This window comes from Leuresthes tenuis, unplaced genomic scaffold, assembly GCF_036924035.1.
Source record: "Leuresthes tenuis unplaced genomic scaffold, fLeuTen1.0.hap1 SCAF_13, whole genome shotgun sequence".
NCBI classification, from domain to species: Eukaryota; Metazoa; Chordata; class Actinopteri; order Atheriniformes; family Atherinopsidae; genus Leuresthes; species Leuresthes tenuis.
The window spans coordinates 11,973,796-11,993,128 of record NW_027325367.1 but is presented as its reverse complement, the minus strand read 5'-3'; the positions used below and the strand labels follow the sequence as shown (position 1 = coordinate 11,993,128).

Sequence of the window (19,333 nt, the reverse complement as noted above, 5' to 3'; positions counted from 1 at the left end):
GTCATACAGTTAAAGTCACGATGGCCTTAGAAAAAGTCAGGGTATCTATTAGGGAAGCACAGATTAATTGCTTTAACATTGGGATTGGTATAGCAAGATTGTGGACTACAATTGGCCCACTGGCATGTGAAGGCAGTGGCAGATATTCATCTGGTGTGTCCTCGTGTTACATTGACTTTGTCCTGAAACTGGTCTTTGATACATATTGAAATACTAAAACTGTTCACCTTTTTTATGCGTGTTTTATCATTTCCCTGATATTAAACAGAAACAGATGAAAATACAGTTGGTATCAACAATCTGCCAACAACGTCACAATTGGCGCATCTCTCGCATTATCCAATCCTTTATAGCAGGAGTTGACTGTTGAGGGCTTGGCTAGAGGACAGCACATTACACAGAGTCAGATAATGAGTAAGGACTGTTATATTGATGGGAATGTAATGAGCTGGACTGGAGGAAAGGCTGGACAGAAGCTGGTTTGGTAGCCAGGACTTAAGGAGATAGGCCTTGTGCATGTGGCTGAAGCTTGTGCTGAAAGTAGGGTCATACAGGGCAGGATGGGAATGTTGACAGGTGCCAGGCAGAGTGGAGGAGCTGATCTGAGGATGAGATGAGAGAGAAAGAGGTTAGGCTGAGGTGAACTGAAGGGACAGGGAAACGGACATTAATCAAAAGGCATCACTGACAGAAAAGGAAAAGAGTTATAGAGGCAAGAAACGTGACTAGCTGCTCGAACTGAGTCGCTGATATGTCATAGTGGAAGTAGCAAGGCTTACAGAACTGGTTGCAGCTGGTTGGCCTGTGCTCTTACTGCAGCCGACCCGTCTCCACTCCTGCAATTAGACACTCAAACAGAAAGTGAAAGTGACAAGTTGTGACAATGACAAATTTCAGTGTTAAAGTCTGGTGAGCCAGAGTTGCATGTGTTTAAAATTATCACCAATCACCAACTTTCCTGTCTGGTGTTATGAGGCCTTTGGGAAACCTTGAAAAATATGAAAACATGAGGGTTCTGTCTTCTGCAGCTTCCAAGAACCACCAACAAAAGGAATGTACCCTCATCAAAGCTTTATTGATATTTTCTTCAACTTCCCAAAGGGAGCTTAAGATGAGAAAGTACAGAATTCAAATGATAAAAAAGAAAGCAACCCTTTCTAACTCAACAAAACAGAGAAGGCAGGCTCATACCATAGCAACATCACCAAAGAGAGGGACAGATGGAAATACTTACACTGGAAGTTAAAAACGTACACCAACTCAACCATGGGGTTATAAAACTGGCAAAAACATAAAAGGACTGGTTTAGAGGGACAAGTCATCCTAACAAGAACAAATAAGAGTGATTTTTTTTAACATATTTCAACTAAAAACTGCGGAAAGAAGGGTAATTTTACAATGACAATGCTGCACAGGACAACTTTGTGGGAAAAAAAAGGTTAAAAAAAAAGGTAAAAAAAACAAAACACCTACTCTAACAAATTATGGAGCAGTGACAAAGACAGAGAATCACCTTGGATTTGCTGTCCAGACTGAATATTCTGAGGCCATATGCACATCCAACCAGCCATCTTTTTAAAGATTTCTTTCAATATTTTTTTTCCAGCTTTATCCAATTCAGGGTTGCAGGGCCTGGAGCCCGTTCCAGCTGCCATTGGGCGTGACGCCTGGTACGCCCAGTCATCACAGGGCCCCACAAACACACACACTCACTGGGTCAATTTCAGAGTCACCAATTAACCGACCATGCATGTTGTTGGATGGTGGGAGGAAGCTGGACTAACTGGGGAGAAGCCATGTTCCAACCCCATACAGAAAGTGCCCCAGCCGGGATTCAAATCAGGTAGCGTCTCGCTGTGAGGCGATAGTGCTTACCACCGTGCACAACGTCATACAATTTTATCCTGTCATATGTTACAACCCCGACTCGCTAGGGGAAAAGGGGAGTAACATGGAAGCAGTTTTAGTGTCTACAGACAATCAGCTACAGACAACTACCCATTAAACCACAGACAACCAAGGTTTATATACAATATGTCGGCCTTGCTGATCGGTGCGGCAGTTAAGAGGACCAACCCAGTGCCTTATAGAAATATAATGTATTATATTAACACCACTCTGGACCAATCTATTGGAGCAGCAGCAGCCAGGCGCAAAGAGGTGGAGCAAAGGAAAACCAATCCCAGACGGGGAACTGCACAATGACTTAAATTCAAGCAAAACACTAAGCAACTCAGAAGCTTTGCAAAAGCTTGTTCTAGGATTGTTGTTCTGTATTTAGCATTGTCTTTCTCTAAACTAAAACCATGTAGGTCAGAGTTAAGACCTTCCTTTCTTTGTTTTGCAAAACTAAGGTTCTCTTGGAATCATGGGAGGAAGACACCGCCTGGTTATTTAATGTTGAGCGGGTACTTGATCTTTAGTTCCTGGTGGATATAACTGAAAAAAATGAGTCATGAGTAGATACAGTTACAGGGTAAAGATAAAAAACAGGTGATATGACGTGTGGCTCTTCCCCTTCAAAGCAGAACTATTGTTTCACATTCAGCAAAGACAAAAACTAATGATTTCAGTGTTTCCCTTCACTTTCAAATGTACGGCATGCAGAGACAGCCAGTACTTTGAAAGCACAAGTATTGTAAATTTCCTTTGAAGCTTTGACAGGACTTTGCAAGTGCGTTTTGCTGCTTTGAAAAACCTGCACGTTGTGTGGCATTTATTTCCAACTCTCTCCTGAGGGTAGACTCAGGTGAGAGTTGAGAACAGATGGCTTCTGTTGAAAAGAGGGTATAAAACTGACACAGTGTTGAGCTGAAGGTATAAAGCATTCACAGTATTTCAGGGTCCAAGCCCACTGTGAATGACATGATCAGATACTGAGACACGTGCCCCCTAGTGAGTTTTCACAGGCAGAATTTCTCCAAATCAACTATATCAAAACAAAGGTGACTTTAAACAATGTTTTTCATCTGGCACCTAAGGGTCATGCTCACTTTGATGCATGTCGAATATGGCATGTTGTTGCATGTCCAGGGTGCAATCCATGTATCATCCTTACTGTGAATCATATTGAAGAAAGTAAATGTTTAGCAGTTTAATTAATTGAACTGTGCTTTGTAATCTGCATGTGGAGAAAGAGACCTGTACGTTTAACATTTTCATAAAGATTAGAATCTCAACATTTTTACCTTTACCAGTGGTACTTTCAGCAGAAGCATGCTACTCATAGCGATTTAAGCGAGAAATGATATAGCATATTTCATACAAGCAGCAAGCTTTCAAGATTTAGAAAAAAATAATTTATATGATTTAAAGCTTCAAGTATGCATCGTATTGAAATACTAAACATCACTATCCCTCAGCTACTTTAATTTTGTTCCAATGACTTCTAAGTTTATATTTTTTCTTCAAGTCTTTAGTTTTCTTTGGAAAAAAATCATATTAGTTTTGTTCAGGCAGCAGCTGGTCTACAGCTCTGGCGTCATTCAGGACCCATAGAATCAACATGGCGACCACTAGCTCGAAGTCGGTTTTATTCGTGTGTTTGGGTAAGAAATCTAACTTTTGAAATATAACAGCTGCGGTATTTTATAATAAACATTACATGCTGTCAATTTAGCATATTGTAACATTTCAGTGGGGTGTATAGTAGATGTTAGATGTATAAAAGAGCGTTAGCTTGAATGTTGCAGCTCGCAAACTGTTACTGTCAGTGGATGCGAATGCGAACATCCGGACAAAGTTTCATCTCACGCCGTTTTAATTAGATGATTACGTGCTCTCATGTCGAGCTGTTTTCAGACAAGTCTGGCAAAGATGTTAAAAACGTTGAGTAATACTGAGTAATGTTTCTTTCATTGATTTTAGACACTTTTTTTCGACACGAGGTGAGCTGTTGATTCATTTCATGTCAGAGTCCAGTCCACCGTGAACTGTAAATGATTTTCATATGAATCGTAAAACGTCAACAGCTGTAATTTTCTGTTACAGTATACTAAGAAAGTATTTAGTGATAAATCAGTGAATAAGATATTAGAAATGCATTTGTGATATCAAATACATTAAACTTGCCCGTAAATCTGTTGTGTTTTGATGTGGCTTGGCAGTGTCTCATTTTGGGAAAAATATGTTATTATCACAATATTTAAGTGTTGATTGTAGAGAGAAAACGATCAAATTCTTGATGAATATAAGTTTTCACTATTACCCACTGCTATGGGGGACTGAAACAACAAAAAAAATATATTTATGTTGCTCTTACGTAAATTGAAATATAATAAAATGCTCTTAAATTGTTAAGAAGAATAAATGTATCAGGTTTCCGAAATAGTATATTCCCCACTTTTCTCAGTATGATTTGTTTTAAGTAATTTTCCTCTCAGTAATTGTTTTTCTTTTATATTCATGTATGTATATCTGTCCCCATCCCCCTACATCTTTGTGTTTTTGCTCATTATGAAACGAGGGGCTGTCATTTCAGTGTGCTGGGGGATCAATTTTTTGCTTGCAAGTTAATCTAGTTCAGAGTTTGTATGAAATGTCATCAGATTTGTGACATGGGGCTTTTTAGATATAGTAATATAGTTACAGTCTTTAAAAAACCAAAATGTTTGTGAAGTTATGAACAAGAATGTAGCTTTTTCTTTTACTTGCTTGCGGCTCCAGAGGGAGATAAAGTGCTGATCCAGCTTTACAGATTATTTACAGGTTATTTGAAACCTCATCAAATTAAACTAATGTTGTTTTATTATATATCATATGAGGAAAAAAGTGAACATACCACCCAGCCTTAACCATTAAGTGTCTTGCAAATGATTTAGATTTAACATGTAACCATGTTATTGTTAGTTTTATGCTTAATTTTACATTAGCAGAATAAAAATTCTGAAGTAAATGATGACCAATCACAACTTTTTTGTTGTAGATTTAAAAGTGGAGTCCCGACTCCTCACCTGCCTTGAACTTGATTGTCAAAGACACAAGGACAAAGTGTTGACTGTTAAAAGTGTGCTTTTTTTTGACAGGCTGTGTAGGCTGCACCGACACAACTAGTCATCATAATGAAATGCAAAGTAATCCGTATGTTTTGACAGACTACATTAATGTTTGTTGGTTAATTTTGACAGGAAACATTTGCAGGTCTCCCATTGCCGAAGCTGTCTTCATGAAGATGGCAACAGATGCTGGTGTTGTTGATAAGGTAAGGTCATTAGTTCTTCATTTCTCTGTTATGCAATACATTATTTTTCCAACTGTGGGAAAAGAGTTGGAACACCCATATCAAAACTAGTTCTGCATGCTTCACTACATATATTAATAGATGATAGTTTATCATTTCCAGTTCTTGAATAATAATGTATTGTGTCAACACCTGGTTGGTGATAATATGAAATTGTTCTTCATTGTAATGTCTTATAATACATGATTACAGAGGCTGTAAATTCGCCACAACTAGAATGTTACACACATTGCATTAGATGGATTTTTTTCATGCAACTCTAGCTATGCGTTTGGTTCCTGTTACATGAATTAAAGTTAAATAATCACCTGACTGTTAATCAAAAATGATTCCGAACATGTGCCCATGATTTGACCTTCGCTGTCACTCCTCTAGAGTTCACCATTGTGCAGCAAGTACTGAGACACCTACAGCTTAATTTCGCATGAGAATATGAATGGATTTTCCTGTGTTATTGTTCCCCATGCCCTACTCTGCGTAGTGGAGGATAGACAGTGCTGCCACCTCCACCTATGAGATAGGAAACCCTCCAGACCACCGCGGTCAAGCCTGCATGAAGCGACATGACGTGCCCATGAGGCATGTGGCTAGGCAGGTACGACCACCCACCTCTACACCTCTTAGCAGTAGCTAGCGGCCCCTTTTTGTTCTCTGTTGTTGCAGTGGGTCATAGACAGTGGTGCCACATCTGACTGGAATATAGGCAGCTCACCGGACGCCCGTGGCCTGGCTTGCCTCAGGAAGCATGGCATTGAGACAAGCCACAGGGCCCGACAGGTACAAACCAGATGTCCCGTGGCTCTTGTCATCTCACTTGTGTTTTTGTGTGTTTGGTGCTGCTTCAGTAGTTTTATTATCTATGACTGGTGCATATTTATCTGGGACAGATTGAGACTTTGTTTTTTGTGGATTTTTAACCAGTTTAACATTAAATTGTCTAAAAATAAAGTTTAAACTGAAACACGATCAACACAAATAAGTTACAGTTTAAAAAATATGTTTCATAGCACCTCCACATCAGTATAGCAGATAAGGCAGATCAGTATAACACACATGTATATTATGCATTTTAATTAAACTGTAGCAGGTACTGTGGCCAGCAAAGTTTTGGAAAAATGTTTCGGTACTGTGAGTAAGTAAAGGTAAGTAAAGGGCGACCTGATGTCCAAGTGGCATAAAGTTAAGAATGACATGCTTCCTATATCTATAATCTGAATTGCTTTTTTATTTCCATCTTCCTTCCTTATTTCCACGTCATCATGACTCTTTAAGGTCTTTTTAGATAAATAAACCTTTTTTAATCTTAATATTTGCTTACAGACGATATTTGCTCGTAATTTGACTGAATCTGTTTTTGCCTCTACCAGTGAGACGTTCCTCACTCCACTGGTTGCAACACAAACCCAAAATATCCACCCTTATGGTTAACCGGGGGCTCACACCAAAAGCCACGGCTGCTCACGACACTCACAACCCGCCGTTTCTGCTGCCAGAAGCGGCCAAAGGGGCGGGGCTTATATGTATAGCAAATAGCAGGCATATATAATAATCCATCCATACATCGGTTCGCTCTTTCACCATGGATCGTACTCTGGGCAGCCTTCCTTGTGTTGCATCTGCATATTTGCAATGGAAACGCAGGTCCCGTTGTCACTTGTCCGTTTGGGTCCACAATGTCCTGAGAAACAGGCCTCTTCACGGAGAATTTCACCGGATTTTTTCCGCCTTCGGAATCCAGATGGGCCCCAATTGGCTGTCGTCGCGTCACTGCTCATTTGCATAAAGTTGAGCCTCCCTCAACTTTTGGTGTGAGCCCCCGCTAACTTATGGATAGGAGTTATATTCATACATTTCTGCACCATTTCCTTGAAAAGTATCTCTGCTCATTGCAGCCTAAAAGTTCAGACAGTTCAAAATTCATCCATCCAGAATCTCTGTTTCCAAACTGCATCCGGCTTGTTTAGATGTTTATTTGTAAATCTGTCACATTGAACTTTGGTGAGGACGCAGGAACGATTTCTTATCTGATGACCTTTTCATGCAGATAAATTTCTTTTTTTTTTTCTTTTGTGCAAGTGTCGATGGACTGTAGATCAGTGCACCATCACTGTAGTGTCTGCCAAATCTTCCTAAAGCTTAAAGCTGATGTTTGGATAGACCAGTCAAACATTACTACCAGCAGCTCTCCTTTAAAGATTTGTGGTGTTCCAGATCTCTAGTTTTCTCTGTATCTTAATTCCATTATGAACTGAGACAAACATCTACCTGAAGGTGCTACCTATATACTGCTGTGGAGGCTGCAGATTATAATCCTCTACTATTATAGCACTAAACCAGTGCTTTGTGAAAAGTTCAGAGGCTTTCCACTGAAAGTGATCAACGACATAAAAGATGCTGGGTGCAGCACCTTTTCTCTCGGTCCCCACCTACACTCTCTACTATTTAAACAGTTGAGGCACAAAAAAAACAAGCCAGTTTTGAGCCAACAAGCCTCAAATCTCGTGAGTTTCCCAAACTTTTCCAGTTTCCATTCTTTTACGTACAAGACAGAAATAGTTTGATAATCTTTTGAAGAATGCTTCTGCTTGTACCGCTCGCACTGAACCTGTGGAGATCTGTTCATCTTGCGCTCACTTAACTGTTCACAGAAGCAGAATAGTTTTGCATTCCTCTGCATCCTTAATGGCACTTCAGAGTCTGTTGTTTCCTGGAAAACAAAAGAAAGAAGCTGATAACTTGTCCTACTCCCTTGGGCGTGCACCAATTTAAATACTTCCTCCAGGTTTCACATCTTTACCTCCGAGACTATAAATTCAACCAAAAGTACCGGTTGCAGGGACATGGAAAGGTGGTGGGGGGGTCAGGGTGTTAACCAGCTAACCAATCAGATATCATAGGGCTGTACGGCGGTGACTTCTTTAGCTTCTGTTTGTACAGGAAACAAGCAGCAACAATATGAACAATTCTAATTACACTTGAATTCCAGCGCTGATAATCTTAAAACTGTATGAGCTTTCTGAATTTGACGGTTCATTATTATTAATTTGTTTGTCTGTTATATATATTTATATGATATTAAATGTATTTACTAACTGCAGGGATGTTTTTTTGTGTGCCATAGGGTCATGAGTCCTGTTGAGATTATGATTTCAAATGAGCTTTTAACCAGGTTTCTCTTAACTTTGTGGGGAAAAAAAAGATTAATGTAAACTGCAGGCTGCTCCTATGTCTATACTGCTGTGCAAAATGTCAGTACCCGTGGTGTTTATGAAATATTGATGTAGCCAATGTAGCAATCACCATATCACACATGTTTCAAATCCTGCAACAGGCCTGAAATTACACCAAGATGTTTGTCCATGTAGGGCCTTAAGGCTTTATGCTGCGCTGGCTCATCCTCAGAGCAACTCCTACTCCCCAGTGCCCTTAAAGAACTGCTTTTTTTTTTTCCTCCTTCTTATGTGAGAGAGCTTTGGGGGTTTCACCCCGTGCTTGAGATCTGCCGCCTCCGTGGTTTGTCTTAACAGCAAACCTGTTCCGTCAGACTCGCATCTAATCTCCTTAAATCAGGTATGGGGAGGCTAGACCCCTTGGCTTAAGCCAAGCCAAATCCACACAATGAGCTTTGACAAGCTTTTGCCTTTTTCCTCCTTTTCCTTTATCAGCCTTTTAGTTTCTGTCACTGGCCTTTTGCTCCCACCCTCCCACCATGCTGAACTTCTGGTACGGCCAGCAGACCGGCCAAGTGGGAGATTGTTTGGAGACCTCGACGTCCCCAAACAAACAAGCGTGTTTTTTCTTTTTTTGATTGAACAAACATTCTCAGACGTGATCCGTAAGAAGTGACATGGACTATTTTTTTTCCCCTCTTATCACAATCTGCCACCCACTCATGAGATTTAAGAGAGTTGAAATTTTGATTTCGTACTCGTCAATATGTTATCGTTAAATCAACATTTGAGGAATGAACCTGACTTTTAGCCAAAATACCATCATCCTGCTGTAATCACATTAATTTCACCTGTCATCTTTTTAGTTTTGACGCTGCACAAAAACATTTTTCAACTTGAGTTCTTTCCCACCGCTGCTATCAAAAGAGAAAAACGGTTTATTAGTCACATATAAATATTGATTAAATGACTGCACCATGAACGTTGTTTTGCACAGGCCTCAAAGTACAGACACCTTATTGAAATGTTAAAAGTTTGTGTGTCGGTCGGTTAGTGGGGCTAATCTCAAAGTATTTAACAACGATATCCCCACCCACTGGAAGCCAGATGGGATTAATTTATGAGAAATGCACTTATATCCCCTCAGTAGGTTATACAGAGGTTGTATATGTGCAGAGAAGTTTGAGAAATGTTGAGATTCAAATACTTTTAGTTGCATTTTTTCCTCCCTGCTCCTTATTTGTTCTGATGAACTCGTGCAGCTGTGCTGCTGTGCTTATTATAGATTTGACTTGATAGATCATGCACACACACTACCAAGTTCTTTTTTTTTTTTTTCTTTAATTTATGTACGGCCTTTGCTTGCATTTTTCTTTTTAGTTTGTAATTTGGTGTTTTTTTAAGTCACCTTTATTTCATTAGGCACCGTCGCACCAGCCAGGAATGAGGGTTTGAGTTTCAGATATTCACAAATGTTTTTTCTTTGCAATGACATTAATGGTGGTGCCATCAGATTTTTGTGCTATTCGGTTTTGAAATATGAGCATGTTTGAGACGACGGGACGTTTTCACAGCTGACATTCTGGCTTGTAGTGAGAAAAAAGCACGAGTCCTCGTTAATGTCAACAGTATAAACATCTGATGGTGAATTTATTCGATACAATTCCAGGACACAGCCAAACTGCTTCTCTTACGGTGACATGTCAAAGCGTCCTCTGTGGAAAAGGCCCGTTGGTTTATTTTTACAGTGTTACAGTACCATCCCCGCACGGCTTCATTAGGGCTTTATCTGTAGGTTTTTATCGGAGGCTGAACCTATTTGCATCTCCCTGCTCATTCTTCATTTACAGTGAAAGCCTCCCTGCTCACTCTCTGCCAGATGTTGCAGAAATCAACCAAAGATCTCTGTCAGCCGAGTGAAGAGAGGTTGCACAGGGCTTTTTTTATTTTTTAAAATAGAAAAAAAAAGAGGATTATTACTGCTTCATTTAAACTGTGAGAGCGCCAGATCAGCAGGAGCACAGAGATCAGATTATCACCGTTTATGAGACGGACATAAAGGGCATTAACTCTTACCAATAACTGTAAAAAAAGATGGTTGGAAAAACCGTTAGAGTCCCACACCCAACTGTAACATGATTGATGGTAGCAGACAGTGTTAAGAGCACTTTTGGAACAATTTACAAAAAAGGAAAAGGTGAAAAAAGACTACAGCCAGGGTCAAGTCTTTTTTTTTTTTTTTTAAATAGTAAGAGCTAAATCAGTTTCTTCATCAGTGTCTTGTTTGCCTTTTCCTGCCCTTATGTGAGCTCGCTGATGGTGTAAGAAATAGCTGTTTTTTCTTAAATAACCTACTTATGTGCTGAAACTCCATGTCCAAATCCATTTTAGGGCCTGATCACAGCTTTCATCGTATGCTTCACCTCACTGCTTACAGAGTGTCATTGCTCAGCGGTGTGAATGCTCAGGTCATCGTCAGTTATTGACATTTCTGTTGTTCTGGGTGGGAATGAACCTTAAGAGTGAGTGAAATTAACAATACAGTAATCTGACATGTGGCAGCAATAGATTGGAAGAACATGGATCGTTGTTGCGGCAGAATATGAATATATAGGTTTTCTTTGCTCTGTCATCAGTGATCAGTCTGTCAGTTTCTAGAAGAAAATAGAATTTTTAATGTCTTTAGATTTCTGCTTCTTCCATTAAACTGCCCCCACTGTGCATTCTTACAGAAAGACATTTTCTATTCCACTTTTCAAGAATTCAGACAAGACTCTCAGTTAAAATGTTGTTATACTTCAGCAATGAATGATTGCAGGCACACAGGGAGGTTTTATTTTAGATTTTCCACCGGATGCTGAAGTACTTTGCAGCACAAGATGGCAAAGCAAAGCTGGTTACCTGGTTGAGGAGCTGCAGCCTTTTGTTTGCATCCCTGCCTCTTAGTCCACCGGCCAATTGCAAAAATTGAAGATCATGAGCTGATGGAAATGACTTTTGGACTACTTCCGTAGCTGTCCTTTAGATGAACGGAACAGAAGAATCTTGGGTGACAAACGGAATTTCCCACGACTGCTTCACCTTAAAGTGGTTCACCGCTCAGCAGAGGGAGATGTTTGTTTGGATTAGCAGTGTGTGAACACGGCCGACACAGCGTCAGGAGTACGATTAGCAAAACCGTAAATGACTGTCATTAAAATGAAAATGAAAACGCAACACAGGATCACTTTTCTTCTAATTTGTTTGCTTGTGACTAACAGTTGAGCTCCTTTGTGTTTGAGTAATGATTACATGTAGATTGATGACACTGCTGCAGATGAAAATGTCATAAATGGTAGATTTTCTGATGCGGCTCACTTGTTTTACTTGTGCAGAGTGTTACTTAAAGGGCGGACGACAGAGAGAAGACCGTCTTTGTTTGATAGCGATTGATGTTTACTGCGTAAGATTCTCCCCTTTCAGAAGGACCAGAGGGAGTCTCTGCTGTCCGTACTGTGTTTCCACTCGGAGCCAAACCTAATATTTGCTTTGTTCTGCTTTTCTATCCCACTTCCAGGTGACCAAGGAAGACTTCATGAGCTTCGAATACATTCTTTGCATGGATGAGAGCAATTTGAGGTACGGTTATTTCAGCCCACAACAGCAGTGTTTGTTTTTTCGGAGAGTTTTGATTGCAGCCGGACACACATGCGCTGAACCCCCCCCCACTAGTGTCACATCTTACTAATGGTAATGGTTGCGTTGGACTAAAAGAAAGCATTTGCCTCAAAAGGGGTCATACTAGGTTGTCAACAGTCTTGACTGCCATCTGTGCTATTCGTTCACTTTCACCTAAGTATGGTGCTAACATTGAGCTATAACTAACTTGTTGGTGAATGCCTCCCTTTAATGAGCAATACCCTTTCTTAAGCTCTTTCCAAAGGTCAGGGGGAGGGATATTTTTTGCTACTTTGAACATTTAGGGATCATTTTGAGATCACATGCCTATGGCAGATCTGATCTGTAAGCAGCTTACTGAGTTCTTTGGATGCCTCGTCTTTGCTCTTTGGGCAGTGTGTTTTTTTTCTTCCCCCTCCTCCTTTTCCCTCTGCATATTTTTTCTCAAGACCAAGATAGTCCATTAATTATTTGAGCTCCTATTTCATTGCTTTAGTTTGAGACAAACCTGAATATCTTTAAGCTTGATTTTAATTTTACAACCATTTACCATTTGTACCAGACTTTTGTTCACTCTTTCTGTAGCAGAGATAACTTTGATAGTTGTTTGTTGGGGATTTGAAGCAATGTTAATGATACAGACTCTAATATGGGATGGCACTTCAAGGATTCAAAGATTTTTATTGTTAATTCACTAAATGTGTGGGACGTACAGGAGAATCGAAATGCCTTTCCTCTCACCTTGGTAATAAAGACGTTGGGCAGAGGATAACATGTTCCGGCTCTTACCCACATGGCATATTAACCCTTCCTATGTTTCTTATAAAAAAGTCTCTCATGCTGATCCAGTGGTCACGTGCTGAAACCTTCAAGTGTTGTTTCCTGCTCCGTCTCTCCTGGGTTTACATATTTTCTCTGGTCTTCACAGTGACTTGAAAAGAAAGGCGAAGTCTGTGAAAGACCACAAAGCAAAGATTGAGCTTCTCGGTTCATACGACCCCCAGAAGCAGCTGATCATCAAAGACCCGTATTATGTAAGTATTCCAGTAAACTCTTATGTTTAATATTCCATAGCCTAAGAAAGATTATTCTTTGTTTTATTTGATCAGTTAGCATATACTGAGAATATATTTGATAGTGTTTGGACAGTCCTGTATAAATGTATCATTTAATTTCCATAGCCCCAATAATGCAAATAACTATGGGGAAAGGCTGGATTCTTCAATGTTATGATTTTTCAATTGTATTTGGTTGAAGCTATTGAATAAAACTGTTTATTTTTAACCAACTAATTCATCCATAAACAAATACAACACCACAGTGTTGTACACTGTACATTAAGCAGTTTACTGTAACCCCTGGATTCGATTAAAAATGGTACAAAAGGACCCAATAAAAAACAGAGAAATTTATTTTTATGTTCATATGTTCAGCCTCAATTTGAATGTTATCAGAACGGTCAAAAAAATAAGTCTGAACAGGCCTACAAAAGAGGGCAAAAGTTGTGTCATTAATTAAAAGAAATAAAAGTGGAATATCTAAAGACTGATAATGTAAACTTACAAGAGATCAGCCACACGATTGGGTGTGAAAATTGTTCCAGAAAGGCTGTGTTTTTCTTAAAAGACAATTGGGAAGGTCTTCATCACCTCACAGAAAACTCAAGCTGGAAAAAAGTTCAGTATTAGCAATGATTTGGGGGGGATGTCATCGTCTCCACTGCATAACATCTATTAAAAACTGAATTAGTGAGCTCTCCGGACCTCCGAATCCGGGCCGGGAACACTTTTAAAACCATTTTCAGTGAGCACAGCTTGTCACTGCATCCCCTGATGAAGCTTTGCGCATTTCAGCAAGACAATGCCGTACCACTCCCTGCACATATTATGACAGCGCAGCTATAAAAAAGCAGGCTTTAAACTGGCCTGCTTACAGTTCAGCTCTTTGACCGGCTGAAAAGATTTAAAGTATTATGAAGTGGGAAATAAATGCATCCAAGGAGGCAGCAACCTGTTGAGCAGCCGAAATCCTTGACCCAGCAAGAATGGGGGGGAAAATATTGTTCTTATTGGAACATGAGAAATTGGTGTTCTTGGTTTCCAAATTGGATTTTTAGAGTAACTCTGGGCTATGTGAAATGGGCCAAAAATCGGGGGGGTGTCAGGATTTGAATCCCAGTCACCCAGATGAAAGGCGGCAGTCTTACACTACACTCTCCAGTCGGTTATACAATAAAATATCAAATATTTCCGAGTTTTAGCATTTTTCCATGTTGAGTACCTAAATTGTAATAATGTGAAACGCTATTTACACTTTATTAAACAAATGTTGCACAGCGCTTCACATGCTGCAGATGGAAAAAAAAGCAACTTGAAACAAATCAATACGATGATCGATGAGATGTAATCACAAGTTTACCAATCATTCAATCGATTAAAAAAAGAAAAACAAATCAGGAAAAATCAGGAAAGGACATTTAACAGAGGACGCTGTTGCCCTGATGCATTTTAAAAACTCCTGATCTTGAGTGGATTTTCATCTGTACCACAGCAAGAATTACACGAAATCATGTAGAATTCAGTTCAGCCACATAGAATTCCATCAAAGTTGGATAAAGATTCAAGGAGCTTGAGTAAAAGGAAGTTTGGATCCATGCATTTCCTTTGATATGGTTAAAAAAAAAAAAAGGGAAAAAAGTTATTGACTTTGCAGATGGTGCGTTTAAAAGCTCAGTTCAACAACCTCCACACCACTGTTGTTGCTCTATGCTCTGACTGGAGCTTCTCCTCTTCCTCCACCCTCCCTTTGTCTTGTCTTTGTCTTGTCCACTTAAAACGAGAAAGACGGGAACAGGCGAATCACAAAAAAGGAAAAAAAACAGCAGAGTCAGGACAAAAACTGCTTTCTGGGCCTCTGAAACTAATTGTAAAACGGTCTGATGATAAATTATGGATTTAACAACATAAAAAAGTCTTTGTTCTTTTTATGGCAGTGCTCTTCGTGAATCATTACATGATGTATCCTGAGAATGGTTTGATAGACATGATAAAGAACAGGAAACGTTAAACAGCGCAGTCATTTGTTTGCATTTTATGGTTTTGGATGGACTCTGTCAGACTTCAGGTGCATGTGGTAGTCGTAGAGACATTTCTCCGTCTACAGGGAGAATGGGGAATCTTGTCTCGGCACGTTTTATGTAATAAACAGCTACAAAACCAAACAATGTGCACTGTAGCAATAAAACGGATCAGTTGCTTGCTGGAAACGGAAGAAAAAAGAAACGCTATTCGAGCCTTTCAGATCAGTGCACATCGCACCAGGTTACTTTTACAGCGCTTTGCTTTAATTACTTGGACTTCAACATTTGAGATGTTGTCTGGTTTCCGATTGGTTTGGCTTTTCACGCTCCGTGACTCACTCAACTCTTTTGTTCTTTACATGCTCTCTCCACAGTCGAAAGCCCTGCCAGATGATCTGGGAAAAGCTTCTTGGCAGCTTTTTATCTTTTTTTTTTTTTTTTTGGAGGGTTGTGAGTGAAAAAAGGCAGAGGTTGGAGAAAAGCATGGGAAGGCTTAAGAGTTTGAGTAGCAGCGATAACTTATCGATATGAATTCAGGAAATGCATCCTCGCTCCTCAGACTTTCATGTTTTCACACAGCATTTAAACAAACACTGAAGCGTTCCGTAATGAGTAATCGTCTTCTTTGTGTGGTCTGAGAGCTCTGTTGAACAAATCATTCTGCATTTGTTCCTATCTTTATTGCTCTGTTACATGTCTTGGAAGCTGCGTTCCAAATAAAACAGTCCTAGTGTTATTCGGGATGTGGAGAGAAGACGAGCTTGCAGCTCACCACTGTTTATACGACCGTAGACGGTTGTATTGGGTTCTCGTTTGGACGTTGTGTTTCTTTGTGCGGTGATCGGCATTAAAGTGTGTTTTCATAGGTCTCTTCACCAGTGCTTTGGACACTTAACAGTGCTGAGTTGGGGTCCCTCGCCAGCAACCACATGGCACAACAGCAAAAGGAGCAAAAAGCTGCCAGATCACTGTCAGTGTGGAGATAAATGCAAACATGTTCCTTTTCTCTGTTTAGAGTGGGTTTAATGATGAAATTGTGGTCTCACTGAACGTATCCTTTCCATCCTTTGGCTTTTTCCCTGTTTAGTACTTTAACTGACACATTGATTACCAGTTCTATTTCACCCATAAACAGACCCAGAAAAGCCACTTTGTTAACAGAATTGAATCCTTCTCCACCGCTGTCGGTAAACTGAAGGTATAACCTATCGAATTACACCTCTGGGTGTTTTGTGAGCCACGCTAACAGCCTCGTGTCAGCATGTTGGTCCAGTCCGAAGTATCCCGAGTTTATCTGGCAACTACTGCACCAAGATGCCCAATAGATAAAGTTCTATGGTGGCCAGTATGGTTTGTTTTTTTTGTGAAATATCAGAGGATTTTTTTTTCTTTTTTTTTTTTGTGATATACCAGAGGATACATTTTAGAATTTTTTTCAACCTAACACATCTACACTCCACTTCCAAGTCTTAAAAGTCATTTTTATTTGTTGGAAAAAGCTTTGCTTCACAGAGATGAATAGCAATCTCAGTCGGAGTTCTCTCAATAGCAAAGCAAACTCGCCTCACTTGTGAACCAGTTTGTTGAGATATACATGAATATACACACACACATATATATATATATATATATTGAGAAAAGTCTTTCCAGAATAAAAAAAAGAAACAACAAAAACATTCATATCTCAGCCAAAACCACAATAAACTGGAACGTCCAACATTTTTAAAGTACCCTTGCTTCTTTTGGCGGTATACAGCTCCTTGACTAAGAGCCATGTGACCAAATTTGAGTGTGGGCTTCATCACTCAACAATCCAAAGCCACTTGGCACCAGTATTGACAATTTGGCTGCCGGCATGAGGGGAAAATAATTTTCCGGTCGAGTAAGAAACTGTCCTTTTTATCATTTTGGTGTGTTTTGAATCCACCTCCATAGAGCGGCTCTTTCTTATGTTACATCCATGCAACTGTGTTTTATTGAATCTCCACTTTTTAATGTTTTGTCTTTTTAGGGAAGCGACGAAGACTTTGAAAAGGTGTATGATCAGTGTGTACGATGCTGCAAAGCTTTCCTCGAGATGAACGCCTAACAGCGGCCGACCTTAAAGTATCATTCCTCTGATGGATGGATGGATGGAGGGATGGAGGGACAGGAATTTACAACCTAATATGTTTCGTCTGTCACATAAGCACTTATCTGTATAACCACATTGCAACTGTAGCTGAAAAACCAGGAGAAAACTGTGTCGGTGTGGAAAATCTCATGCACACATCGTGCAGTCTATGGGTTTATAGACTTTTAATGCTGATGATTGAAGTCAATAAAGGCAGTTTGGACAGTTTTTTTTTTTTTTTTCCATTCATTCATCTGTTAAGAAATTTGCCAAACTGTTCAAATGAATTAACGTAAAAGGCTGACGAATCCTATGACAGCTGCCCCTCTCCCTCCAACAAACGTGCATTTTCTGCAATACAGTTTTAGGTGTCCTCTTTATACTGTTCGACTGATATCTTGGGATCTAAAATTTAGGACGCTGGAGACAAACAGGTTTATAGGCTCTCAGAAAAATATGTTCTTATTAATTCTTCTCAAAGAAAAATAAGAAAAGTTGGTTTGCTTTCTTTTCTTCCCTCACTCCCTCACTGATAGACTCTTCTGCTCTGTGCCAGTCACCACCTGTTTCTGAAGGGGTGTTACTCCCACAGCTGCTGGTCTTCCCAACACTAATACAGATGACCAGCGCGCGCATTTCACCCCCTCATTGTGGAGTCGTGATTTTACCACAGTGGGAGACGGCTGTAAATCATTAAACAAGGGTGGGGCTCGGGGAAAGATGAACCAACTGGTGACTGGAGGGTTTCTACCTTCCAGCAATCAGTCCTCTGTGAATGTAAATATTAGGGCCACTTGGCTGTCCGGCACAGACCGCGTATATTCACGATGAAACAACTTTGAAAACAACATTTCTGATTTCTCTTTCTCGTTTTATAACTCCACTTATGTGTCTCTGAAAAATCCCTCTTTTCTCTTTGCTGCTCTGAGTGTTTTCAAAGGACCCAACAAAGGAAGCTGACAAATTGATTTAAGTGATGATAAAAGAAAACTGCTGGAATTGGGGGCGTATGTTGCGAAGGTAAAACAAAGCTAGAAGATAACGCAGAGAAAAGAAAGCATTCTGCCCGGAGTGAGACGCGGCCGTGCAGAGTTAAGATAACTTCGTGGTGGACTGGCCCAGGTGTTCTGGATTACAACCAACTCCACTCGGATCCAATCAGAGGAAACGCTGAAACACCATCGGAGCGCTCACAGAACCACAGCAGAGAGGGCCCGGGGCCGCCAAATGCTTCATGTTTTTAATAGGTTTCATGGGGAGTATAACTTTGCTTGAAAGTTTTTCCATTGACAACTGTTGACAGCATGTTATGTAGATCAACCACAGTAACGTGGAGACGCATTCAGGAGGGAGATGCCGCTGCACAGTGCCGTTAGCGCTGAAAACTGGACTCCGTTCCCCCACATCCCTTCTACTAAAAATGTTTGGTAGCTCAAACCTTCAGCACTTAGACGTAATCGTACTATCTCATTAGGCGGAGGTGGCGAGTGACTAATTTAGAGGGAAAAATAAGTCATGACACTTGATTTAACTTCTCAAGTTACTGGTTAGCTTGAAGAAAGGGATTTTATATGATGGACGATTACAATAAAAATATTTAACAGGTGGTTTTTTCCATTTTTTTTAATCTTTAGACTTTGTGATCTGATTTCGCTAAAAGTTCAAGCAGTTGAATTTCTCTCCAAAAATCAAAGTTTTGAACGATTTCCGGTGTCCTCTCCTGTCATTTTAGTTTTGTAGAATTCTTCCTACAGGATATTTGCATGGGAGAGTATTTTCCCGCAGTGTTTTTGGCGCTTTGCTAACATTTGAAACTACAGCCTTGATGGGTTCAGCCACAAAATACTGTTTTGTCCTTTGTCTTTAGAAAGAACTCATACAAAGTGGGAGTAAGCTGTCTTACAGAAGATGTGTTGACAGGTCACGGTGAGAAAAACGCAGGAGCAAATGATATAATTGCTAAATGATTCAGGTTTCTGGTTTTTGTGCATCCTGGGTTGCTCTCAGTGGGATACTTAAGTGTTTGCTGTTACTTTCTTGTTGGGTTTGAAGGCAGGCAAATGAATATTCCAGAT

The 19,333-nt window shown here is 40.0% G+C and overlaps 1 protein-coding gene across 2 annotated transcripts; it reads left to right on the top strand.

Moving 5' to 3' along the window:
• The first annotated feature begins 3,483 nt into the window (after positions 1-3,483).
• On the top strand, positions 3,484-17,486 carry acp1 (acid phosphatase 1). 2 transcript variants are annotated; one of them, XM_072362436.1, is made up of 6 exons: positions 3,484-3,548; positions 5,127-5,200; positions 5,903-6,016; positions 11,966-12,027; positions 12,995-13,100; positions 17,157-17,486. In XM_072362436.1, the coding sequence occupies exons 1-6, from the start codon at positions 3,506-3,508 to the stop codon at positions 17,232-17,234; spliced, it is 477 nt and encodes a 158-aa protein (XP_072218537.1). In that variant the 5' UTR covers positions 3,484-3,505; the 3' UTR covers positions 17,235-17,486. The 2 variants fall into 2 exon arrangements, with proteins under 2 accessions (XP_072218537.1, XP_072218536.1); XM_072362435.1 differs by lacking the exon at positions 5,903-6,016 and adding an exon at positions 5,721-5,834.
• Positions 17,487-19,333: the final 1,847 nt, after the last annotated feature.

What these genes read in the sequence shown, in the direction of transcription:
- acp1 (XM_072362436.1), top strand. Translation starts at nt 3,506, where the DNA reads ATGGCGACCACTAGCTCGAAGTCGGTTTTATTCGTGTGTTTGG. An exon ending in ATGCTGGTGTTGTTGATAAG is followed by an intron (nt 5,201 to 5,902) that starts GTAAGGTCATTA and finishes CTGTTGTTGCAG; the next exon opens with TGGGTCATAGACAGTGGTGC. An exon ending in ATGGATGAGAGCAATTTGAG is followed by an intron (nt 12,028 to 12,994) that starts GTACGGTTATTT and finishes TGGTCTTCACAG; the next exon opens with TGACTTGAAAAGAAAGGCGA.